At 41.2% G+C, this 27,721-nt stretch overlaps 1 protein-coding gene across 3 annotated transcripts; it reads left to right on the top strand.

Moving 5' to 3' along the window:
* The first annotated feature begins 617 nt into the window (after positions 1–617).
* Positions 618–26,836, top strand: LOC129822318 (nuclear body protein SP140-like). Of its 3 annotated transcripts, XM_055880507.1 has the most exons (15): positions 618–1,192; positions 8,693–8,867; positions 9,100–9,327; positions 9,539–9,658; positions 11,108–11,241; positions 17,347–17,394; positions 17,952–18,000; positions 18,192–18,311; positions 19,040–19,179; positions 19,383–19,451; positions 22,537–22,664; positions 22,915–23,032; positions 23,190–23,264; positions 24,903–25,046; positions 25,260–26,836. In XM_055880507.1, exons 1-15 carry the CDS (start codon positions 1,049–1,051, stop codon positions 25,371–25,373), a joined length of 1,806 nt encoding a protein of 601 aa, XP_055736482.1. In that variant the 5' UTR covers positions 618–1,048; the 3' UTR covers positions 25,374–26,836. The 3 variants fall into 3 exon arrangements, with proteins under 3 accessions (XP_055736482.1, XP_055736490.1, XP_055736498.1); XM_055880515.1 differs by lacking the exon at positions 17,347–17,394; XM_055880523.1 differs by lacking the exon at positions 24,903–25,046.
* Positions 26,837–27,721: the final 885 nt, after the last annotated feature.

The raw sequence follows: 27,721 nt of genomic DNA, 5'->3' as shown, positions 1-27,721 counted from the left end.
CTACACTCGCATTAACATCTGCTAACCATGTGTATGTGACCAATAACATTTGATTTGATTTGGTTTTGATTTGGACAGTTGGAAATTGGATTTTAATATTGAAATAATGTTGCAAATCTTAGAGAGACAGATAGTAAGGTTTATACAAATCTCCGCTCTTAATAACTAAATGTTAGTCTAATCGTATTGTGAGATATTGTCTAGATGATTTTTATAGTGGAGATCAAGTTCACAGCATTGACCAACACTGATGCCTTTTGGACATCTCATATGTCTTTTTTGGTGCCATCTGGACAGGTCTTGATTTCCATATCCACGGATGTTGGTTTTTGAACCAAATCTGAACTAATCATAGGCGTTTGTGTTTGGTTCAGATTTTGTCCGGTCTGGGCCAGTCTTGATTTGGCCCAAACGTAGAGGTCTACAAATTATGTATTTTCAACTTTCAATCAGAACCGAAAATGAACCTGATTTCAACATCTGGAAAATACTATTTTCACCTTTCAGAAATTGACTTAAACGTCTGTGAAAATACGTATTGTAGACGTCTTTTTAACGTAATTTTGCTTACTGGGACTATTCTCGCAAGGGGCGGAAATGTAGTCCTCTCGCCTAGGGCGGCAGAGTGGCCAGTACGCTACAGTCATATGTGCACTTTCACTTTCCAAAAGTAATTTGAAGTGGCCTTCCGTGCTGGCGGGAGATCTATTTTATCTTCGAAAATAACAATAAAAACATGTTGTAGGCCTACAGATGAAAACGTTTTGATTGCGTCCATCGTCTAAACTGGAATGTAGACTATTTTCGTCTCGAATGCTTTTGCGCGTCTATCGTCTGAATGAATCTATCCACCCTGGGCCTGTATTGAAATGTAAATAGCCTACAATCATACTTTAATTTCTGAATCTATATGTGCAACCCAATTTGAACCGGTTCGTTAATTATTAAACTGTTAATAATATTCAGTCACATGGTAAATATATAGCTTTTTTTTTTTCAACAAAGAAAACTGAATTGAAGAGGTAAACTGCATTTGCGATCGGCGCCAATGGACCCGTTGGATTTTTTGACAGATAAGCAGTTACTGCAGTTTTTCCGCTGTAGTAGGACAGAAATGTCGTGCATGGAGCCATCACACACCTTTCTTAACCAGCTCCGAGACCACCACTTCATTCCAGAGAAAATGTACAAGGTGAGCAGTAGAGACCGCAACATTTCGACAGACATACCCGCCCACTCAGAGGTTCAATTTAATCCCATCGGTCACAATACCGAAAAACAACTTTTGTAAGCCTACTTTTGTAAGCTAAAAAACAAATAAATTGTTGAAATTTTTAGATATTTTGTTTAATGTTTAAGGGTCTAATTGACATATGTGCCTTAATTTTCAACGCGTTTACTTTAAAGGGGTCGTTATGAATTCGAAGTAATTTATTGGCTGCTCGGTGGCAAGTAAAATTCTGTATTTAATATTAAAGTACACCTACTGTAATATAAATACAGTAGCATAGCAAGTACTGTGTAATGACACAGTACATTACTGTAAAATTGACTGTGTTAGGTCTATACTGTAAAAAAAAAAGTTAATAATACCATCATTGAAATGAATGAATGATTGGATGAATGAATTACATTTATTGAGGTGATGGTTTGTATTTTACTGCAATTACAAGGGATTGGTGCAAGATTTGACCAAATATTTAGGAAGAGGTCATCATCTGAGGAAGTCTGTGAAGGAAGAAACCAAATGGAAAAAGTGGAAAGCAAGTTATGTCCAAAAAACAGATTTTCACCAGGTCAAATACATTCATTGTGTTAGAGGTATCATGATACTTGTATCTAAACCAAAGTAGATCATTACAAGATTGTTCTATACATCACATTAGTCGGGGTCTCTGTAAGCTTCAATATAAGTTCCTAAACCTAGCATAAAAGTGCATCCTTGTAGCTGTGTGGGCTAATATATAAATGTTTGCCTTCCGGTAAATTGAGCCAATGACCATGGGGTAAGTTGAGCCAATTTAAGTGTTTTCTTCCCAGGAGTAATGCAAGGCATTACTTCAGGCGTTTGGAAATTGCTGGGAAATGAGTCAACAGGGCCTGGCCTATATTAGAAGTGTTGTAAAAAAAAAAAAAAAAAATAGTGTTTGTTAGGTTAACTCACATTAACTCAGCACCGGGATTAAAAACTATAATTGAATATGTACAGCGGGATCTGTTAGCAGAAAAAATATTTTATTAACAAAAGGTAAACAAATACGTTTTCTTAACATAGCGTTTTTGTTGTTGCAGTTTTACAGCAAATTTCCTGCAATTCTACACATTTTGCCATGTGGAGGGGAGAAGTTTTTGCAGTTTTAAAAGCTATTTATGTGACATGGGCTAATTGAGTGACTGTCAGTGAGTGACATAACAAGGAAATCTGCTGATGCACAACCAAGTTTCGAAATTGCATCTTGTGTATTCTACTATTCAAACTCTCAACAGTAAGTTGAGACCCCGACTGAGTCCCCCCCCCCCCCCCCCCCAAAAAAAAACAAATGTATATATTTTTTTTATTCGAAAAAAACATCTACACCTGCATATCTCAGCACAAATACCCATATGAACCAGGTTTACACCTGTGGCTATGTCCCAATACTCTGATAACCAGGGACCCTTGTGACTATTCAGCAAAACTCACATAAGGTCTACCATTGTGTAAGAGACACTAAACAAACATTTCATACCTCTGTGTCCTCATACAGTTGAAGTCGGAAGTTTACATACACCTTAGCCAAATACATTTAAACTCAGTTTTTCACAATTCCTGACATTTATTCCCTGTCTTAGCTCAGTTAGGATCACCACTTTATTTTAAGAACTTGACATGTCAGAATAATAGCAGAGAGAATTACTTATTTCAGCTTTTATTTCTTTCATCACATTCCCAGTGGGTCCGAAGTTTACATACATTCAATTAGTATTTGGTAGCATTGCCTTTAAATTGTTTAACTTGGGTCAAACTTTTCAGGTAACCTTCCACAAGCTTCCCACAATAAGTTGGGTGAATTATGTCCCATTCCTCCTGAGGGAGCTGGTGTAACTGAGTCAGGTTTGTAGGCCTCCTTGCTCGCACACGCTTTTTCAGTTCTGCCCACAAATTTTCTGTAGGATTGAGGTCAAGGCTTTGTGATGGCCACTCCAATACCTTGACTTTGTTGTTCTTAAGCCATTTTGCCACAACTTTGGAAGTATGCTTAGGGTCATTGTCCATTTGGAAGACCCATTTGCGACCAAGCTTTAACTTCCTGACTGATGTCTTGACATGTTGCTTCAATATATCCACATCATTTTCCTACCTAATGATGCCATCTATTTTGTGAAGTGCACCAGCCCCTCCTGCAGCAAAGCACCCCAACAACATGATGCTGCCATCCCCGTGCTTCACGGTTGGGATGGTGTTCTTTGGCTTGCAAGCCTCCCCCTTTTTCCTCCAAACATAATGATGGTCATTATTGCCAAACAGTTCTATTTTTGTTTCATCAGACCAGAGGACATTTCTCCAAAAAGTATGATCTTTGTCCCCATGTGCAGTTGCAACCGTAGTCTGGCTTTTTATGGCGGTTTTGGAGCAGTGGCTTCTTCCTTGCTGAGCAGCCTTTCAGGTTATGTCGATATAGGACTCGTTTTACTGTGGATATAGATACTTTTGTACCTGTTTCCGCCAGCATCTTCACAAGGTCTTTTGCTGTTCTGGGATTGATTTGCACTTTTCGCACCAAAGTAGGTTCATCTCTAGGAGACAGAACACGTCTCCTTCCTGAGCGGTAAGATGGCTGTGTGGTTCCATGGTGTTTATACTTGCGTACTATTGTTTGTACAGATGAACATGGTACCTTCAGGCGTTTGGAAATTGCTCCCAAGGATGAACCAGACTTGTGGAGGTCTACAGTTTCTTTTCTGAGGTCTTGGCTGATTTCTTTTGATTTTCCCATGATGTCAAGCAAAGAGGCAGTGAGTTTGAAGGTAGGCCTTAAAATACATCCACAGGTACACCTCCAATTGACTCAAATGATGTCAATTAGCCTATCAGAAGCTTCTAAAGCCATGACATAATTTTCTGTAATTTTCCAAGCTGTTTAAATGCACATTCAACTTAGTGTATGTAAACTTCTGACCCACTGGAATTCTGATACAGTGAAATAATCTGTAAACAATTGTTGGAAAAATTACTTGTGTCATGCACAAAGTAGATGTCCTAACCAACTTGCCAGAACTATAGTTTGTTAACAAGAAATTTGTGGAGTGGTTGAAAAATGAGTATTAATGACTCCAACCTAAGTGTATGTAATCTTCCTACTTCCACTGTATGTAGCTACGGCCCTACTGTGCAGGGGTAGACCTGTTTTACAGTGTATGAGTAATCAGGTTTAGTTGACTAATTGGTGTTATACCACTGTACTATGGGTTTATCTATGAAATGATACGTATATACAGGTCAAAGGTCACATGACTAAGATATGCAAATAACAGGGTTGGGGTGTGCAGAGAATAGCTGGATATACAGGTAACTGAAAAAATAAAGGAAACACATAACAGAGCCGCCAGAACTCTAATTTTATGTGGGTGTTAGGGTTAGGGCATCGGGTTAAGCTGGAGTGTGTGAGTAATTGGGTTTAGGTGTGTGGGTAAGTGGGCTGAAGTACAATGCCAAGCGTCATGTCTGGAAGAAACCTGGCACCATCACAACAGTGAAGCATGGTGGTGGAAGCATCATTCTGTGGGGATGTTTTTCAGCAGCAGGGACTGGGAGACTAGTCTGGATCGATGGAAAGAGGAACGGAGTGCTCAGGACCTCAGACTGGGGCAAAGGTTTATCTTCCAACAGGACCACAACCCTAAGCACACAGCCAAGACAAGCAGAAGTGGCTTCAGGACAAGTTTCTGAATGTCCTTGAGTGGCCAAGCCAGAGCCCAGACTTGAACCTGATCAAATGTCTCTGGAGAGACCTGAAAATAGCTGTGCAACGACGCTCCCCATCCAACCTGACAAAGCTTGAGTGGATCTGCAGAAAAGAATGGGAGAAACTCCCCAAATACAGGTGTGCCAAGCTTGTAGCGTCATACCCAAGAAGACTCAAGGCTGTAATCGCTGCCAAAGGTGTCATGATCGTCTTCGTGAGAGAGAGTGGACCAAGGCGCAGCGTGTGCAAAATACATCTCTTTATTTAGAAGAGGGAAAAACACGCAACGAACACTATTACAAAACGAAACAAACCAACAAACGATCGTGAAGCTAAAGACGTAAGTGCAATCACAAGCTACAAACGTACAACATAGACAACTACCCACAAAAGCCTACTGCCTATGGCTGCCTTAAATATGGCTCCCAATCAGAGACAATGAATGACAGCTGTCACTGGGCTGGATACACGCACCACAGGGAGAGTGCGTGGAGGAGGAACAGGGCTCTGGAGACACACTGGAAGCCTGGTGCGTGGTGTAGGCACTGGTGGTACTGGGCTGGAGCGGGGAGATGGCGCCGGAAATACCGGACCGTGCAGGCGTACTGGCTCCCTTGAGCACTGAGCCTGCCCAACCTTACCTGGTTGTATGCTCCCCGTCGCCCGACCAGTACGGGGAGGTGGAATAACCCGCACCGGGCTATGTAGGCGAACCGGGGACACCATGCGTAAGGCTGGTGCCATGTAAGCCGGCCCGAGGAGACGCACTGGTGGCCAGATGCGTTGGGCCGGCTTCATGACATCCGGCTCAACGCTCAATCTAGCCCGGCCGATACGTGGAGCTGGAATGTACCGAACCGGGCTATGCACGCGTACAGGACACACCATGCGCTCTACTGCGTAACACGGTGTCTGCCCGTACTCTCGCTCTCCACGGTAAGTACAGGGAGTAGGCGCAGGTCTCCTACCTGACTTCGCCACTCTCCCTTTAAGCCTCCCCCAAGAAATTTTTGGGGTTTACTCACAGGCTTCCTTGCTAGTCGCCTACCCTCATAACTCCAGTTCCTCTCTCCGGTTGCCTCTGCTCTCCTAATCGCATCCAGCTGTTCCCATGGGAGGCGATCTCTTCCAGCCAGGATCTCCTCCCATGTGTAGCAACCCTTGCCATCCAAAACATCCTCCCATGTCCACGAGTCCTGGTTTCTTTTCCGCTGTTGCTGGTTCCTCTCACGCTGCTTGATCCATGGTTGGTGGGTAGTTCTGTCACGATCATCTTCGTGAGAGAGAGTTGACCAAGGCGCAGCGTGTGCAAAATACATCTCTTTATTTAGAAGAGGGAAAAACACGCAACAAACACTATTACAAAACGAAACAAACCAACAAACGATCGTGAAGCTAAAGACGTAAGTGCAATCACAAGCTACAAACGTACAACATAGACAACTACCCACAAAAGCCTACTGCCTATGGCTGCCTTAAATATGGCTCCCAATCAGAGACAATGAATGACAGCTGTCTCTGATTGAGAACCAATCTAGGCAGTCATAGACATAACTAGACAACTACACTCTACTCTGCCCCATACACATACAACACCCCTAGACACCACAAAACACATACATTCCCCATGTCACACCCTGACCTAACTAAAAAACATAAAGAAAACAAAGAATACTAAGGCCAGGGCGTGACAAAAGGTGCTTCAACAAAGTACTGAGTAAAGGCTCTTAATATTTATGTAAATGTGATATTTAATTTTTTTATGTCAATTTTTTTTTTTTGTCATTATGGGCTATTGTGTGTAGATTGATGAGGGGAAACAACAATGTAATACATTTTAGAATAAGGCTGTAACGTAACAAAATGTGGGGGTCAAGGGGTCTGAATACTTTCCAAATGGACTGTATATAGATATTGCGGCTTAGGCGTAGGGGTAAATGTTTGGTTCAGATTTGGTACTGTCCCGACCGGCCTTGATTTAGCCCAAACACAGATGTGTATGATTGGTTTATATTTGGTCCGGACTATATTTGTCCCAAACATAAATGTACATAATTGGTTTAGATTTTGTCCGGTCCGGACTGGACAGTACAATGCAGGAGAGTGCAGTACAATACAGTAGAGTACAGTACAATACAGTAGAGTACAGTACAATACAGTAGAGTACAGTACAATACAATACAGTAGAGCACAGTACAGTAAATAAAACAAGTATAGTTCAGTACATTAGAGTACAGCACAGTAGAGTATAGTTCAGTATAATGTATTGTTCAATAATTTACTCTAATATACTCTGCTGAACTAAACTGTACTATACTGTACTCTACTGATTTAAACTCTACTGTACACCTTACTGTACTGTACTGTGGTACTCTACTTTACTCTACTCTACGAAACCCTGATCCAATCTTGTAACATTTTTTTTTTCAGAATACAGAATTCTTTGGTAAAATTCTTCTTCCTATTTTGCGAGTAAATGTTCCTGGAAGAACCTTTTGGGTTGCCACACTAGCGGAACCTTTCCGGTTGAAAAAGGTTCCTTGAGGAACCGCTCTGAAAAGGGTCATCGAGGGTCTTTGAGGAACCCCTGTGTAAAGGTCAATGATGTGTATAAACTCTGGATGACAAAGTGGGTGCTGTATTGAAGCCACCGTGCAGCCATCTTGGTATTCTTCCATTGTAAAAAATACATACATTTTTTGACGAGTTTATGTGAGCTAAACATAAGATAAATATAAAAACATTTTCCTTAAACTATTTGGTTTTTGAGTATTAATGTTACTGTCTCCACTACAACAAAAAATACTTAAATACATTTCATTTTGTCCTGAAATACTGTATTACTGTATAGTAATTCCATTAATTCCTCTGGAGGACTGCTGTAAATCTCTCACGGAGAAGGTGACTTTTATCAATATATTCGGCTCTATTTACGCTCAGATTTGAAAGTTCTAATTAGCATCAAAGTAGACATCCTGCAAGACTACAAATCCTTGCAAGCTCCTGCATGTCATTTCTAGCTGACACCTTTGCTAACAGGTATTGTGTCAATTTTAAACTTGCACAATACACTTCACAGAATTGTCAATTTAAAGAAATGTAGATAATTTATTCATGACTACATTTAGCTAACATTAGATAGTTAATCCAGAGATTCTTACCTTTGCCTCGATTCAGCAGTCTCGTCCAGATCATCATGGCATTTGTTGTTCTTTATGATAACTACATTAGCAGCTAAATAGCGTTTCATTTATGGGGGGGTAAATACAGGCGAATATATTGATAAAAGTTACCTTGTCCTAGAGAGATTTACACGGTTATCAAAACATCAAGCCTACATGAAACACATCCCTTATTTTAAGTGTTTAAAAAAAAACGATGGGATAAACGATTGTAACCATTTCCCGGCTTGACTGCTAGAGGTTCCTTGAGGATCTCCGGGGTTCATCGGGTCAACACTAATTGTAAGAGTGTTCTGTGTACACTAAGACCATTCACTGTCCTATTACTAGCTAGGTACAAACGATATAAATAACAGGTCTTTGAATGTTATTGTAAGAGTGGACTTTGGAGTTGATGATCATTGATTAGTAATGCCTGACGTGTGTCCATGAATTTCTGTCTGTAAAAAGGAACTGATTGGGATGGCAGTTGCTTCTAGAGAATCACATCTAGAATCTACTCCAGTCACAAATTGTTAACCCCCACAAATTGGACCATGGTGTTGTATTTGACCCCTCCTGCAGAAGCTGATTCGGTGTAGGAGTAAGGAGGTGAGGGAGAAGGGTGTGTACCAGGTGTTGGACTGGGTGGAGGCAGAGAGGCCCGACAGCATCAAGGTGTTCTGGAACTGTGTGTTCAGGGACCACCTCCTGCAGCAGTACCCCACGTTACGCCTGCTACGAAACCGCCTGCTGGACGGTCAGTTCTGGAGTCTTCACTCTTATTATTGTATTATTATGGCATTTGTATGGATAGGTTAATATCTATAAATAATTCTAACTCCTAGTATAGTATAAATGTAGTCACAATGGTGGATTCTTTGAAGTTGAGGTTCAAAGCCCTGTCTAATTTGTAATAATAATAATTTTTTATTAGGTGTACATGAATTAGGTTGCATGGTTGGCTCAATTTTGCCTCCAATCCCTTGTAGGGTCGTTCACATTTTATGAGAAACTGCCAGAGAAGGTGGAGAAGGAAGAGGAGGAGGATAAGAAGAATAAGGGTTCAGTGGAAGGAGAAGAGGAAGACGAGGAGGAAAAGGAGACACGAAGGAAAAAGAGGAACCAGAAAAAGAGAAGTGAGAGTGCGGAGGAGCAGCCCAGCACGTCCACCCAGTCCAACCCCAGTCAGAAGAGGAAAGTTCAGAGGCCCAAATACTGTGAGTTCCAGGCTTCGTGTTCCCTGGGGGAAAGAGGAGGCCTTGAGTAGGGAAGTCTAAAGGACCTCTAACTTCAAACAGACATTTTCTTGAGTAAATATTGACTCCTGAATTCATAGCGTAGGTAGTAGGTTTGTTTTTTGGGGGGGTGAAATATATTTTTTATTTCAAGTCACATCTTAATGACTGTCCCCAATGTGTCCCCATGCAGCTTCTCCTTTCAGTAAGAAGGAGAAAGCTGACATCTGGACCTGGCCCATCTACAAGACCCATCTCCCAGTCACCTGTGGGGACAAAGAAGGCACGCTCAACAGGGACAAGCTGGCCAAAGGTAGGTCATAACAAGGACTTTATGTGATGTGTTTGTGTGTAATGGTGGATGTGTTTTGGTCGAATAGCCTTGCCTGAGACCTTAAAAGTGGCAATCTGCAGTTGCTACATACATTTTGGGATTTATACATTTATGATATATACCCATTAATTCTCGAAGAATATAACTTATAAATACCTCATGAGCTTAGTTCAACTGTCGTACCCCATCAGAACAAAATGCTGTATACGCTTGTTTAACTCCAATGTTTGTAAACAAAGTAAATGTAAACACACACTCTATACCCTCAAAACGTGGTTAAAACTAGAATGTTAATAGAATGGATGGTCGGTCCTTGCCTCCATAGCTCTTTTTTTCCACCACCATCCCTGAGCTTTTAACGAAACAGTGGTGTGGAATGGTTTGTTATTGTTCAAATTGCTGATTGCCCCTTTAAAAACTCCTCAAAACCAGGGCCCGTATCCACAAACATCTCAGAAAAGGTCCTAGGAATTTTTTACGACAGTTTTAAGACAAAAACAAAAACTCCCAGCCCAGAGTTGGTTTTAGGATGATGTTAAGACACTGATCAGACAAACTCTGACCCAGGAGTAAAATCAACTCATAAGAGTTTATCTCAGCGGGTAATCACGACATTTTGAGCTACCGCAAAGGAAAGATCGTGATGAGGCTCATTGACATTGTTGCAAATTATGGGGAATAACCAATCGCGATGAGGCATTACCAGCTGTAAACTCGATAGGTAACACGCAACCATGGTGAATGTGACTGTAGCCTACATCAAATGTTGCAATGATAAAAAGTTTAATATTATTTTCACCTGGCACGATCACTTTGCCAACCACAGGAGGCTGGTGGCACCTTAATTGGGGAGAACTGGCTCTTGGTAATGGCTGGAGTGGAATGGAATCAAATATATCAAACGCATGGTTTCCATCTGATGCCATTCCATTCGTGCCATTCAGCCATTATTATGAGCCGTCCTCCCTTCAGCAGCCCCCACTGTTGCCTACTCTAATATGTTGGCATGCATATTTTTCTTTAATTCTGATGGTTGTTTAAAGTGGAATTTTTAACTGGTTAGGACAGCTCATGAGGTGTCCTAAATATATGTCGACTAGGTGTGACTTATGACTAAAGGCTTCAAGGATAGCTTTTATTTTTTACCCATCAGCACTTACAATAAATGTTCTCTACAGGAAACCCAGGTTTCAATCACAGTCAGGCACATGTGTACAATGGTCTATTTGACTTTGCATGGTTTGCACCAATTTGTGGTGGTGTGTATGATGTCTGACTTCCTCATTGGTTTGTCCCAGGGGAGAGGTGCATTGTGGTTCAGATTTGCTGGTTGATGTCTGACTTCCTCATTGGTTTGTCCCCGGGGAGAGGAGAATTGTGGCCCAGGGTTGCTGGTTGACGTCTGACTTACTCATTGGTTTGTTACAGGGGAGAGGTGCATTGTGGTCCAGGGTCGATGGTTCATCCCAAGTGGCTTTGAGGAGTTTGGGGGGAAGAAGAGCAGTAAGAACTGGAAGTACAGTATCCGCTGTAGAAACACCACTCTGGGAAAACTGATCCAGGTACAGCATATATTTTTATTTAATTTATTTGACCATTTAAAAACACAATTTCAACCAGACGTGATAGCACAGAAAAGTTGACCAGCTTAGTCACTTTTTTATACCCCCTTTTCTCTCCAATTTTCGTGGTATCCAATCGCTAGTAATTACTATCTTGTCTCATCGCTACAACTCCCGTATGGGCTCGGGAGAGACGAAGGTCGAAAGCCATGTGTCCTCCGAAGCACAACCCAACTAAGCCGCACTGCTTCTTAACACAGCGCGCCTCCAACCCGGAAACCAGCCGCACCAATGTGTCGGAGGAAACACCGTGCACCTGGCCCCCTTGGCTAGCACGCAGTGCGCCCAGCCGGCCACAGGAGTCGCTGGATCGCGATGAGACAAGGATATCCCTACCGGCCAAACCCTCCCTAACCCGGACGAAGCTAGGCCAATTGTGCGTCGCCCCACGGACCTCCCGGTCGCGGCCGGCTGCGACAGAGCCTGGGCGCGAACCCAGAGACTCTGGTGGCGCAGCTAGCGCTGCGATGCAGTGCCCTGGACCACTGCGCCACCCGGGAGGCCCAGCTTAGTCACTTTTCATACTCTAATCAGGCCTATGTCATTTGGACAATGTTTCCATACACTACACTGGGATATATATAAAAAGGTCTGTATCATATACAATATCATATAGGGGAGACTGCCGTTGGTTGTCACACATTTTACTCTTGTGTGTATTTCTCAGCACCGGTATATCTTACAACACTCTTTTCAAATTTAGGAGAAACACCAAGGTCTTGGGTTGAAATGGGGGCTGACTCTTTTTATCTTCATATCTAATTACAAGATGGAGTCATTGTAAGACCTTTAAACAAGTTAACATTCACAAGGCTGCAGACCCAGATGGATTACCAGGATGCGTACTCAGAGCATGCACTGACCAGCTGGCAAGTGTCTTCACTGACATTTTCAACCTCTCCCTGACCCGTCATCCACAGATGACGCAATCTCTATTGCACTCCACACTGCTCTTTCCCACTTGGACAAACGGAACACCTACTTGAGAATGCTATTCATTGACTACAGCTTAGAGTTTAGCACCATAGTACCCTCAAAGCTCATCACTAAGCTAAGTGCCCTGGGACTGAACACCTCCCTCTGCAACTAGATGTTGGACTTCCTGACGGACGCACCCTGGTGGTGAGGGTAGGCAACAACACATCAGCCACGCTGACCCTCAAGACCAGGGCACGTAAGGGGTGTGTGCTTATTCCCCTCCTGTACTCCCTGTTCACCCACGACTGCGTGGCCACGCACGACTCCAACACCATCATTAAGTTTGCCGACGACACGACAGTAGTAGGCCTGATCACCGACGACGTTGAGAACCTAACGGGAGGAGGTCAGAGACCTGGCAGTGTAGTGCTAGGACAACAACCTCTCCTTCAACGTCAGCAACACAAAATAACTGATCGTGGACTACAGGAAACGGAGGGCCGAGCACACCCCCATTCACATCGACAGGGCGGTAGTGGAGCCGGTCCTGAGCTTCAAGTTCCTCGGTGTCCACATCACTAAGGATCTATCATGGTCCAAACACACCAAACACACAAACATCTTCCCCCTGAGGAGGCTGAAAAGATTTGTCATGGGCCCTCAGATCCTCAAAAAGATTTACAGCTGCACCACTGAGAGCATCTTGACTGGCTGCATCACTGCTTGGTATGGCAACTGCTTGGCATCCAACAGCAAGGCGCTACAGGGGGTAGTGCGAATGGCCCAGTACATCACCGGGGCCAAGCTCCCTGCCATCCAGGACCTCTATACCAGGCAGTGTCAGAGGCCCAAAAAATCGCACCAACTGTTGTCACCTTCTCACCAAGATGCTTGGTGATGGTCTTGTAGCCCATTCCAGCCTTGTGTAGGTCTACAATCTTGTCCCTTACATCCTTGGAGATCTCTTTGGTCTTGGCCATGGTGGAGAGTTTGGAATCGGATTGATTAATATCTTCTGTGGACAGGTGTCTTTTATACAGGTAACAAACTGAGATTAGGAGCACTCCCTTTAAGAGTGTGCTACTAATCTCAGCTCGTTACCTGTATAAAAGACACCTGGGAGCCAGAAATCTTTCTGATTGAGAGGGGGTCAAATACTTATTTCCCTCATTAAAATGCAAATCAATTGATAAAAATGTTTACATGCGTTCTTCATGATTTTTTTGTTATTCTCTCTCACTGTTCAAACAAATCTACCATTAAAATTATAGACTGATCATTTCTTTGTCAGTGGGCAAACGTACAAAATCAGCAGGGGATCAAATACTTTTTTCCCTCACTGTATGTATATATTTATATATATATATATTATATTTGTTTCCTTTATCTTTATAATTTTACCCTAATCCTTCCACCCCTCCCCTAGTTGGAGTAAAATAATGGACAACAATACTTAGGCTTATACTTTCAGCTTATACATACTATATACATTTTACAGACACAGTGTAATTTACATTACTTATATTTTGTATTCGTTTTTAGTCCGACACTTCAGCTACCCTCAACCCTTTCCATCTATCTCTAATTTCCATACATTTTTCAATCGTTTCAATCTGTAATGTTTTACAAAAATTCTGAACCTTTCTATTCTCATAGTTTCTACAGATGGTAAATTAAAGATTCAAATTGTTCCTAAAATTATTATAATATTATTGATCAATTGACTATGGCTTTTCAAGTCACCCAGCAGTGCTATTTGCAGAGTTAGTTCCAGGTAAATGTTGTAATTCTTCAGCCATTCCTACATTTACGTCATTTAACTGATGCTCTAATTCAGAGCGATTTACAGGAGCAATTAGGGTTAAGTGCCTTGCTCACGGGCACATCAAAAAGGGCTCTTAACCTCTAGGCTATCTATCTCTTCGCAGCATAATCTGCAGAACTGAGATTGGTTGTATCCCTCATATACGTAACATTCTACTGGTTGCAAGAATTTTGTATAATAATTGAATGGAAAAACTGAAACGTTTTAACCCAGTGTTGTTTTGTGTATCAGTTCATCGGCACATCGAAAATCTCTTCCAAACTATTTTGCGGCCTGCATGGCACAGCTTTCAATTTTTTGGTCCTTAAATGTGTCACGATCGTCGTAAGGAATGGACCAAGGTGCAGCGTGGTAGGCGTACATATTCCTTTTAATAAATGAACACCGAACAAAAAACAACAAAATTAACAAACGAAACGTGAAGCTATACAAATACACTACTCAAAAAAAATAACGGGAACACTTAAACAACACAATGTAACTCCAAGTCAATCACACGTCTGTGAAATCAAACTGTCCACTTAGGAAGCAACACTGATTGACAATAAATGTCACATGCTGTTGTGCAAATGGAATAGACAACAGGTGGAAATTATAGGCAATTAGCAAGACACCCCCAATAAATGAGTGGTTCTGCAGGTGGTGACCACAGACCACTTCTCAGTTCCTATGCTTCCTGGCTGATGTTTTGGTCACTTTTGAATGCTGGCGGTGCTTTCACTCTAGTGGTAGCATGAGGCGGAGTCTACAACCCACACAAATGGCTCAGGTAGTGCAGCTCATCCAGGATGGCACATCAATGCGAGCTGTGGCAAGAAGGTTTGCTGTGTCTGTCAGCGTAGTGTCCAGAGCATGGAGGCGCTACCAGGCGACAGGCCAGTACATCAATAGACGTGGAGGAGGCCGTAGGAGGGCAACAACCCAGCAGCAGGACCGCTACCTCCGCCTTTGTGCAAGGAGGAGCAGGAGGAGCACTGCCAGAGCCCTGCAAAATGACCTCCAGCAGGCCACAAATGTGCATGTGTCTGCTCAAACAGTCAGAAACAGACTCCATGAGGGTGGTATGAGGGCCCGACGTCCACAGGGGGGGGGGGTTGTGCTTACAGCCCAACACCGTGCAGGACGTTTGGCATTTGCCAGAGAACACCAAGATTGGCAAATTCACCACTGGCGCCCTGTGCTCTTCACAGATGAAAGCAGGTTCACACTGAGCACATGCTTTTCTTCAACAAATGTTGGTCTTTAATGTAGGGCCAACAGACAAGTTCCTTACCTTCTTCCCCTTCCACTTTTGTGGTAATGTGGCAATCAGTTGGTTGTAATTTTGGATATAGCAGACATTTCCATATATTTTTGTTATCTACATGTGTGACGTAACTCCAACAGTCATATTTCTGATATCATTAACAAAGATTATATATATTTTTTAAATCAATTAGTATATTTGAGTTTAACCATAATATTTGTTCTAATATTTGTTCTGTCTTTTCTGAATCATAAAACTGAAATTGCAACCGGCTTTCTATAGTCTGTTTTTAAAAAATAGTGATATTCTGGGGATTATTTTATTTTCAAATAACTGAAAGTGAGAAGTTGTAATCTGAATTTGCACATGCTGTATATAGATTTTTCTACTGTACTATTGATTGTATGTTTGTTTATTCCATGTGTAACTCTGTGCTACATGTGTTGAACTGCTTTGCTTTATCTTGGCCAGGTCGCAGTTGTAAATGAGAACTTGTTCTCAACTGGTTAAATAAAGGTGAAATAATGTATTATTTTTTTAAATAAAGGGGAAAAGGACATTTTTTTAACATGGGGTGAGCAATTCTTACTAATCTGCTGGAAAACCAGTTCGGATTTCAGTTCAACTTTTGTATGACTGAAGCCTTTAGTGAGATGTTCAAGGCTTTAATATTTAATCATGTCCATCCTCCGAATTCATATTCATTATATAAATTGACCTGTTTAATTTTACCTGGCTTGCCATTCCAAATAAAGTGGAATATTTTTTGTTCATATAATACTTTTTTTAAAAGTCGTTTGGTGTAGGCAGGGCAACAAGTAAATAGGTGAAATGGAATATGACTCAATAATTTAAGATGCTAGTTAACTCGTGGCTTGACCTAGGGACTCAGAAATAGGTTTGAAATATAGCTCTCCCTTTCTTCTTTTCAACAAACGTACGTGTTCATGGATACTCCCATAATTCAAACATCTACAAAGAAAATATCACACGTTTTTTTTAAACTTGTACTTATGAAGGAAAAAGGAAACCGCACACTGCTCTTGATAGTATCACTGATATTTAATAAGCTTACATATCGGCCTCACGGCCTTCGTCAGAGCTTTTGTCAATTTTTTGAAAATTGTTGAAATTTGCACCCTTATGTAGACCTAGCCCCACCCACATCCGTTCCAACCATCGAAGGGGGTTGGAGGCAAAGGAAAAACAAATAAGTGCTACCAAATATAACAATATGCATTTCATAAATATTACAAAAATGTATAAATAAGACGTGTTAAACACATCTGTAAAACCACAATGAGGAGACCACTTGCTCGGTAGGTCTTTCATTAATCATTGGGTACATCGTACGAAAAACATCAGAGTAATCTTAAATAGGGGCATAATTCATGTTCAAATTCACAACATAACATACATTGGCATTTCATCATTAAAGTCCTTTAGGAAATAATGTCTGGAGGGTCAAAATCCAAAAACATTCACTTTTACTCAGAGTATTATTAATATCACCTCCCCTGTCTGATATGTTAACTTTGTCTATGCCACAAAATCTAAAGGTAGAAATGTCATGCTTCAGGTCATTAAAATGTACTGCGACTGGATAATCCTTGTCGTTTCTCCTGATTGAACTTTTATGTTCACTAATTCTCTGTTGAGAGAGCGGGACTTGTACTTATAAAAAAACATACATTCTCCTCACCTTAATGTTTTGTCATGCTGACATGAACTGACCAGGTGGATGAGTTATTTCGAAGAATTCACACAGCTCCATTTCGGTTGGTAGTAATTAGCACTGTGACAACCAACCCGTGAGGCAACCAACCCCGGTCTCCCCTACTCTTACCACAGCATATCGGTTTATCATTACATATACCAGAAAATTGGGCCAGACAGAGCAACGAACTATAGCTACACATTATACCCTTTTTGTTTTTCTGTAAAGAAACAAACTGTACAGTTATTTCACTGATGTTCCATTCAGTCACTCAACACTCAAAAGCAATGTCTGTCCCCCTTTCTCTAACCCCTCCCATCATCATCCCACCAACCTCAGGAAGGTCATTTAACTTCACCAAACTTTAAAAGAAGAAAGAGCGCACAGGTAGGAGACCAAACTTTCAATATACCACATCCTCTGGATTAACAGTCAAACGTTGACTATTTAGTTGTACAAATGCCCTCAAATGCTTAGTACATCCACATCATACTGTATATCTAGATAACAGTTCACCCACATCATTCTATGTAAAAATGACTTTGTAATAACTGAATAACTGTTCGGAGGTCCCTTATGAATGAATAAAACGGTAACACATCATGGTAATTCAGCTTCTGTAAGTACAACCTTATACCATACTGGGCATAGGAACATGTGGGACCATTGAAAATGCATAGAAAGTGCTGCATCGTCATAGCATCTGAGTACATGTTGTTTATGATTGTTAGTCATGAATCAGTTTTATTGCGACATCTAAACTTGACAACAGCTTAGCCGTTGATATTGTGATGTTTATACGGGCATGAATTTATATTTCTTGTGCGTGATCATACTTTGACCAGTGATCATTTTGTTTGTCCATGTTCTTACCATATTGGATAAAGAAGAGTCTTATGTGACTGATATATGTAAAAGTGGTCTGTCCCTTTTCTCCTATCTAGGCAAAGAAAGCACTGTTTCCCTCCAACCAATCAACGGGCTCAATCACAGGTATGTGCACTAATCACAACTCAATGGAATCTTTCTGAATCCTTTAGACATGACTATCTGGTAAAGGGGATGGTGTTGTCTCTCTAACTATGTGTTTTTGTTGTTATAAGGTTTTGTGACACAGGCCTGACCCTTCACACTTATATAATAAACCATCTTTCCCTAAACCTCTTTGTTTGTCTTTACTTCAGAATCTAAGGAGGATGACGATGATGAGGAGGAAGAAGAAGCTGAGCAGGAAAAAGAGGAAGTCTTCAAAGTCACCTGTGGAGCCATCAATGGAATGCTACATAAGGATCGGTTTGCATCAGGTACACATTTTATTCTCTCAAGGTTTAGTAAACAACATTCTATAGCTATCGCCATGTCTTTGAAACTATTGAAGGTACTGGAGACACTTTTACATGTTGGCAACCCTCTTTCTCTGGCTGTACCTCAAATACTGCCCCCACTTAGTGCTTTTATCAAGCAGAAAACCCATTTCAGCAGATCCAGAAGGTCTGCCATGAGAGGTGACTGTATAGTTCCCTTCAGGAAAAGCACCTTCAGTCAGACGGCTTTCACTGTGAGAGCTTCCCATGTCTGGAACTCATTGGCGTCAGACACACGTAACTGTGGAACACACAACCTGTCTGTAGTTTCTGAGGTGTGTAGATATTGTTTGTTAATTTTCTGTCTTTTGTTTGGTTGCTTATTGTGTTATTGCTCTTCCTGTCTGCATACTAACTGTTAGTTGTCATATGTTGCTGCTCTCTGTTCTGTATGTGCTCATTGTCTGTACTGCCCAGGGACTACGGTAGAAAGTTTGCCGACTGGCTAAAACCGGCACTTGTACTGAAAATGTCCCTGCAAAAATAAACGTAATAAAGTAAAGTAAATGACACACTTTTAGCTATTATCGATAATACGCTACAAGTTATTTTACCATAGCCCCATGTCACTATGGTCAGCTGTAATGCTCCATATTGGATTTATACTAGGGTTATAATAGGGTTTCATTTGAGCTTGTCCTTCTGCCCCTATATTTTTTTCCACACAGGGTCGTGTGGAAAGAGCATCCGTACGGAGCTGTGCTGGATGACCCCGGTGGAGTTTGTGACGGGGCGGTCAGCTCTGGAAGATCCTTCCTGGAAGAAAGACATCCAGTGGGACGGGAAACCACTCAACGTCCTCATCGAGGTACTGACGGAAAGAGAACACAGAGAGAGAGATGAAGAGAGATGAGAGAGAAAAAATGTGTGTTTGGCACTTACCAACGTACTGTACAAGGAATGGTTTAAGATAGTATGCAAGGTCTTTAAGGACCTGTGATGAAAACATTTCCCTTCTTCAAAAACGTTTTACTAGTACTACTAATGTCTTTGTTTATTTCTCATTTTCAGAGCAAGATCTTGGTCATCCACTCTCTCCTGTGTAAGTGCAAGCTGTGCAGCTCCACGGCCAAAGACAGGGTACGTTTCTCCCTCGACCCTCGGGAACATGGTGGCACCCACTTACCAATCAGCCAATCACATTGGTTAAACGAATGCTTCAGTTTTAATAATGAAATTCCAAGATGTTTCTTAACATCACTGTAAAGGGAATGAATGAATGAATGACATTTTCATGTCAAATCAGCAGTTGGCAACCCATCCCTTACAGGATTAATTGACACAAACAAATTACAATGATTCACAGTGATAATTATTCTGGTGTCCAGTGTGCACCGCATAAATAATGAAAAAGAAATCAGTACATAATAGTAGATAAGGTTATCCAAGCAATAATAATAATAACTCTAGAACAGTAAAAATAATAACAAATAAATACAGAAAAATTCAACAGAAGGTGTTTCAACCTGATCTTGTACAAAGAGAAGATTCAAGTGTGAGATCAGAGAGAAGATTGTAAGACATCCCTACAGACAATCTATACACATACGTGCACTTTGCTATATAGGAGCTAAATACTTTTAGAATGTAATTATAGGTTGCCCTTTTTCTTTTATTCCAGGCTTTATCAAAAAATTCAGCAAACAGAAATACACAATGTACAAAAAAACATTTCAGTTTCTCCTCATCACTCAGCCACATATTGCCAGGGTAAATCTGGTGGGCTTTCTGGAATAAGGAAAATATATCTGTCACGGCCGTCAAAGGAAGTGGACCAAAGCGCAGCGTGGTGAGCGTACATATTCCTTTTTATTTGAAATGACGCCGACAAAAACAATAGAAAACAACCGTGAAGCTTAAGGGGGCTATGTGCCACAAACAAAGTAAACTTCCCACCACGAAAGGAGGGAAGAAGGGCTACCTAAGCATGGTTCCCAATCAGAGACAACGATAGACAGCTGTCCCTGATTGAGAACCATACCCGGCCAAAACATAGAAATGCAAAAACATAGAAAAATGAACATAGAATGCCCACCCAAATCACACCCTGACCAAACCTAAAATAGAGACATAAAAAGCTCTCTAAGGTCAGGGCGTGACAATATCACGGTAGGAAGTGCAATAGATGATCAAATTAATGTTATTCTCTATTTCTTCAAGGTCACAATAGTTACATCGTTTTTCCTCATCCATTTTACCATTATACCGACCTGTTTCAATACGCAGGGGCAATATCCCTGATCTTACACATGGCGATCTCTTGCTTTTAGGTAGGTACATAATATACTGTATCTCTCACACACAAATTCACACTTAATCAAATAAAAGGTGTATGGGTTTATGAAACTTCTTAAGGCTAGGCGTCCCGCTAGCGGGACAACTTCCGGTGAAACTGGAGGGAGCGCAATTCAAATACATAATCATAAAAATTATGAATATTAAACATTTAGGAACATACAAGTGTCTTATATCAGTTAAAAGCTTAAATTTGTGTTAATCTAACTGCACTGTCCGATTTACAATAGGCTTTACAGCGAAGGACGGCGCCCCACAAAATATTTTTCCACCAGCACAGGTTTCATAAATTCACAAATAGCGATTAAATATTCACTTACTTTTTAAAAATGTTCCTCTGATTTGTGATCCAAAGGGTCCCAGCTACAATATGTAGTGTCGTTTTGTTAGATAAAATCCTTCTTTATATCCCAAAAGTCTGTTTAGTTGGCGCCATCGATTTGAGTAATCCACTCGTTCAACATGCAGAGAAAGGAATCAAAAAAGCTACCGCTAAACTTGGTTAAAACAAGTCAAAATACGTTTCTATATAATCCTCAGATACCCTAAAATGTAATTAAACTATAATATTTCAAACAGAAAGAAGTATGTTTAATAGGAATATGATATTAGCAGGTGCGCGTCCTCTTCATCGCGTGCGCAAAGACGGATTTCCAACTCTGAGTCCCTGTATCATAACTCATAATTCTTCTTCGTTTGGGAAGAAACAAGCCTGAAACCTTGAACAAAGACTACTGATATCCAGTGGAAGCCATAGGAATTGCATACTGGAAGCTAGATTTCAAAAATTCTGGAAGAGCATGGGCTCTCTCAAAAAAGAAAAATCCAGTTGGTTTTCTTTGGATTTTCTCCTACCATATCTATTGTGTTATAGTCTCCTACATTAGTTTAACATTTCTACAAAAGTCAGTGTGTTTTATTTCCAATGTTACCAATTATATGCATGTTCTGGCTTCAGGGCCTGAGCAGCAGGCAGTATATTTTGGGCAAGTCAGTCAGGCGGAAATGGAGAATAATAGACCCTAGCCTGAATCTCCCCCACCCATTTATTTTCATATTGCGTTATCAGTTGTTTTTAGTGACTATATCTCCCTTAATTTGGTCTTTGTATAAATGTTAAAAGTCAAACTGCTGGAAAAGGTCTGACATTTTGGTTGCCCAGGCTCCTCCTGTGAAGAGATCCCATTGAAAAACATTCCCGGCAAGTCTATTCCAAAGTCTCACCATGCACGCCTTCCATCTCACTTAACAGGGTTCCCAGTCCAGTTATTGCCAGTGTAGGTGCAAACATGTGGAAACCTAAAGAATAAGTACTGCTTTGAGATACCTCTTAGCAACTCACACTCCTGCTGAATAGTCCACAACAGGACACACACGTCTGATAAGGTTTGGAATATGTGGCATAACCAACATCTTTGAGTGTTCTTGTTTTTCCTATAAATCTCCCAAAAGCTCTACATGCTGAATCAACCAGGGCAGATGTGCTGTATTGAAAGTTCATATGTTCATCAAAATAAAGACCCAAATATTTATAATTGCCAGTAAACTCAAGAATGTCTTCACCACAAAGTTGAAAACCAATTGACTGCACGTAATAACATTTTCCTCAGGATTTGTGCAGTTTCTGCTGTCAAAATAATATAATCAGTATTTCATCATCATTTCTTACGCCAGTATTTAACTGTTTAATTTATTTGGCCAAATCATTAATAAACATAGCAAACAGAATTGGTGATAAGGCATGTCCTTGTTTTACACCCGAGGGTGTGGGAAATCAATCTGTACGATATTCGTTAACACACAAACAGACAGTTGGTGCTTGATTGTTAACCATTTCCTTCTCACCTTCCTCTCTTCTCTGTCTTGGCAGGATGATCAGGATAACGATGACGACTGCTTCATCTGTAGAAGCCAGGGCAGCTTGATATGCTGTGATAAGTGTCCTCGCTCCTTCCATCAGAGATGTCATCTTCCTAATGTGGATGGCGCCATGATGGGGTGAGAAGAGTTGAGGGTTGATGAGAGACAAGAGTGAGAGAAAGAGATTGATACAAGAGAGGTCTAATTGTTCTGTGTACTGTAGGTAAATGTAGCTGTCAGCTTATTTGTGCACTATTGAAGTGTGTGTGTGTGTGTGTGTGTGTGTGTGTGTGTGTGTGTGTGTGTGTGTGTGTGTGTGTGTGTGTGTGTGTGTGTGTGTGTGTGTGTGTGTGTGTGTGTGTGTGTTTATGTGTGTGTGTAATCACAGGGATGATTGTCAATGGATGTGTACATTCTGTGTACTGAGGGCCAGTCAGTCGTGCCACTACCCCAAACAAATGACCTACCAGGAAGCCTTAACCTGCCGAATCTCTGACCACCTACTGGTGAGGAGCCTGAATGAATGACTTCTACCATTGGGCCAATTGCCTCAAATTGCCTGTCCATTATAACCATCATCATATACTTCACATGAAATAATTATTCAGAATTAAATGTAAGCAATATTTGACCAGTCACATAAAGGTGTGTTTACTCTGACAGGAATGCCAGTACCTCCTGCTGTGTCTATACCAAGCGGACAAGGACCACATCTTTGTGGCAGATCCTTGCATCCACGTAAGTTTGCTTGGTTCTCTCTCTCTCTCTCTGTGTGTGTGTTTCAGTTCACATACACAGTTGAAGTCGGACGTTTACATACACCTTAGCCAAATACATTTAAACTCAGTTTTTCACAATTCTTGACATTTAGTCCTAGTAAAAATTCCCTGTCTTAGGTCAGTTAGGATCACCACTTTATTTTAAGAATGTGAAATGTCAGAATAATAGTAGAGAGAATGATTTATTTCAGCTTTTATTTCTTTCATCACATTCCCAGTGGGTCAGAAGTTTACATACACTCAATTAGTATTTGGTAGCATTGTCTTTAAATTGTTTAACTTGGCTCAAACTTTTTTGGTAGCCTTCCACAAGCTTTCAACAATAAGTTGGGTGAATTTTGTCCCTTTCCTCCTGACAGAGCTGGTGTAACTGAGTCAGGTTTGTAAGTCTCCTTGCTCAAACACGCTTTTTCAATTATTCTATGGGATTAAGGTCAGGGCTTTGTGATGGCCACTCCAATACCTTGACTTTGTTGTCCTTAAGCCATTTTGCCACAACTTTGGAAGTATGCTTGGGGTCATTATCCATTTGGAAGACCCAATGGCAACCAAGCTTTATCTTCCTGACTGATGTCTTGAGAAGTTGCTTCAATATATCCACATAATTTTCCTACCTCATGATGCCATCTATTTTGTGAAGTGCACTAGTCCCTCCTGCAGCAAAGCACCCCCACAACATGATCCTGCCACCCCGTGCTTCACAGTTGGGATGGTCTCCAAACATAACGATGGTCATTATGACCAAACAGTTCTATTTTTGTTTCTTTAGACCAGAGGACATTTCTCCAAGAAGTACAATCTTTGTCCCCATGTGCAGTTGCAAACCGTAGTCTTGGCTATTTTATGGCGGTTTTGGAGCAGTGGCTTCTTCCTTGCTGAGCGGCCTTTCAGGTTATGTCGATATAGGACTCGTTTTACTGTGGATATAGATACTTTTGTACCTGTTTCCGCCAGCATCTTCACAAGGTCTTTTGCTGTTCTGGGATTGATTTGCACTTTTCGCACCAAAGTACGTTCATCTCTTGGAGGCAGAACGCGTCTCCTTGCTGAGAGTTATGACGGCTGCGTGGGCCTATGGTGTTTATACTTGCGTACTATTGTTTGTACAGATGAACGTGTTACCTTCAGGCGTTTGGAAATTTGCTCCCAAGGATGAACCAGACTTGGAGGTCTACAATTTTTTTTCAGATTTCTTTAGATTTTCCTATTATGTCAAGCAAAGAGGCACTGATTTTTAAGGTAGGCCTTGAAATACATCCACAGGTACACCTCCAATTGACTCAAATGATGTCATTTAGCCTATCAGAAGCTTCTAAAGCCATGACATATTTTTCTGAAATTTTCCAAGCTGTTTAAATGCACAGTCAACTTAGTGTATGTAAACTTCTGACCCACTGGAATTGTGATACAGTGAAATAATCTGTAAACAATTGTTGGAAAAATTACTTGTGTCATGCACAAAGTAGATGCACTAACTGACTTGCCAAAACTATAGTCTGTTAACAAGAAATTTGTGGAGTGGTTGAAAAACGAGTATTAATGACTCCAACCTAAGTGTATGTAAACTTCCAACTTCATCTGTATGTTCAATTGCCAGGTGAGAAACTACACCAGTGTGATAAAGACCCCTATATGGCTGGACAGGGTTGTGGAGAAGCTGCAGCAGAATCTCTACCAAACAGTTCAACACTTTGTGTCTGATGTGTGGCTTATCTTCACCAACTGTGCCACATTTAACAGGGTGAGACTGCACTACTGCAGTATCCAATGTGAAGACTCAGGGCAACATTTTTTTAAACAAATCTTGGAATTGTGCTAATGCATGAATAACACTTTAACAATGTGTCTTTGTTTAATCCATAACAAATATGAATTAGGCTAAATGAGTTGTGTTTTATGCATTTCTAGTTTATTATGTTTTCTATACAAATGTGTGTGTCTTTTTTTAATGAAGGATAATGCAGAGTTCCGTGGAATGGGCGAAAGATTGAAGGATCTATTTGAGAGAGAGTTCAAGAGTACATTCAGCATCCAACTTCAGCATCCAACTGCATCCAACAGCCAGTAGAGCCTTCATCAAGTCTGTACTGTTATCTCACTATGAGACAACAGGGAATATTCACCATGCCCTGGTCTTTCTATACAGCCTTCATACAGACTTGCATGTACATTATTATCCATCTAGTCCTTTCATTAATTTCTTTCATTCGTTCTAGCAATCAAAATGGGTGTGTGATAATAATTTAAATAGAATGGTGGTGATAACATTGCATTTCACATAGTAAATGTTGCTTTGCTAACTTCTCATGCAAGAGCCTTAGAATTCCTCACCTTCCAGGTTCTTACTTCTGGTTAGGCCTCACTAGATTCATGTCCAGGGATTCTGTCGAAAATAAACTCATGAATTCCGAAAATATTGTACAACATAGTTGTTTGACTGTGTAGCCTACCAGAATGTGGTTCTGTTGAGGAGAATATCACCAGACAGAGCAGCAGCGCCCTCTTCAGGGCAGTTAGGTCAGCATCTGCTTTGGGTCTCTGCCCTCATGCAGGACCTGCGCACGCTGCTAATGTCACCACAATTGCCAGCATCGAATCCCTGCCCAGGAGCGTTGCGCATACATGCTTGGTAAAGAATGCTGCCATTTCTTTTCAGATTGTTGTAAAGTCACAGATCCGAGAATGCAAATACTGCAATAGTGGCTTATTTTGGGCTGTAGACACATTTGTTTATATCTAATTGAAAGACGAAAACTTTTTAATGATAGAGAGAATTTAGACGGGGTCGAGCGATTCCATAACCAAGACAGTGCGCTTAGTAGACGCGGTAATGTCGTTGAATATCACTGTGAAAAGTGAAGACTCCGGGTCCTTTGACGAAGAAGACGAATCATCTTCGCTGCTTTCAGGTAAAAGAGCCTCGGAGTCTGCAGCTCGTGTAATAAATACCATTTTAAATAACACAAGCATATTGCTATTACATTGTTATAACTAACTTCTTTCTAAAAAACAAGGTTCTCACATACTCATAAACAGAAACTGAAGACCCACACACACCCAGAGACAGATGGCTGACACAGAACATTCATAAACACTGATAAGGCAGGAAAGGCCTTGAGCAAGAGTGCTTGGGTCTGCATTTCACGATATAATGAGACACACACATAACCAAGGACAAAGGGCTGACGTAAACCTTTCATAAACACCGATTAGATAGGAACATCTGCGCACACACCTAAATCTCCTGTTTTAGCTGAACATTTGGTAACAAAGAACTTTTGATACAAGACTCAGAAGGATGACGCACAGCTCATCCGGACCAATCTGAGAAGACAACAACCTGATCAGGACCAACCAGAAAACCAGATCTACCAGACTCTACCTACTTTCTGTGCTGTATAAAATGACTATGTATTTCTGTTATCTGGGCTCTGTCTGCAGGTTCCTTACGAGCTGAATGAACGAGTCCAAGCATGCTTGTATCAGATATCTTTACCTCTGAATAAAACTGCTTTTTATTATACGAATATCCACCCTGTCCAGAGTCTCTACTTCGTCTCAGTTCTCCAGTAAACTTGTGTCATCAACACTCGTCATGATATTTCTCCGGGAGAAGGCGGTCCAATAGAAGACCATGCAGAATATTCAACACAGCATGGGCGGCTAGCAACTAAAACGACCAGCAAACCCATCGTACTGTGTAAATTGTTGGTACTGTATGATCAGACAGAGAGAGCATATTTTTCAGTCTTGTCTCACAGGAACTTTAAAAATACTAGTAGAAAATAGCAGAATCTACCGCACACTCAGAGCTGATTAGCTAGTGAAGGTGATGTAGGCATAAGGCAGAACTGGAGAAACAGGAAAATACTATTACAATCTATAATGAAAGAGCACACTTTTCCAGCGTTCCAGTGGCCATCAAAGCTGAGAATTTGCCCGCTAAAGTCGGTTACAACGACAAACGACAAGACCCTGGTGAGGACTACGCGCACGCAGAGACGGTTTCTGACCGTTTCTGCAGAAATTCTTCAGTTGTGCAAATCCACAGTTTCATCAGCTGTCCGGGTGGCTTGTCTCAGACCATCCCGCAGGTGAAGAAGCCAGATGTGGAGGTCCTCAGCTGGCGTGGTTACACGTGGTCTGCGGTTGTGAGGTCGGTTGGACGTACTACAACATTTTCTGGAACGAAAACCTACTCATGGTAGAGAAATTAGCATTCAATTCTCTGGCATCAACTCTGGTGGACATTCCTGCAGTCAGCGTGCAAATGCACGCTCCCTGAAAACTTGAGACATCTGTGACATTGTGTTGTGACAAAACTGCACATTTTAGAGTGGCCTTTTATTGTTCCCAGGACAAGGATGGATTGTCTTGGCAAAGGAGAAATGCTCACTATCAGGGATGTAAAGAAAG

The sequence above is a fragment of the Salvelinus fontinalis genome, chromosome 2 (genome assembly GCF_029448725.1).
Source record: "Salvelinus fontinalis isolate EN_2023a chromosome 2, ASM2944872v1, whole genome shotgun sequence".
Lineage (NCBI taxonomy): Eukaryota > Metazoa > Chordata > Actinopteri > Salmoniformes > Salmonidae > Salvelinus > Salvelinus fontinalis.
The sequence above is the reverse complement of the archived record's forward strand: the minus strand, read 5'-3'. Positions and strand labels throughout refer to the sequence as shown.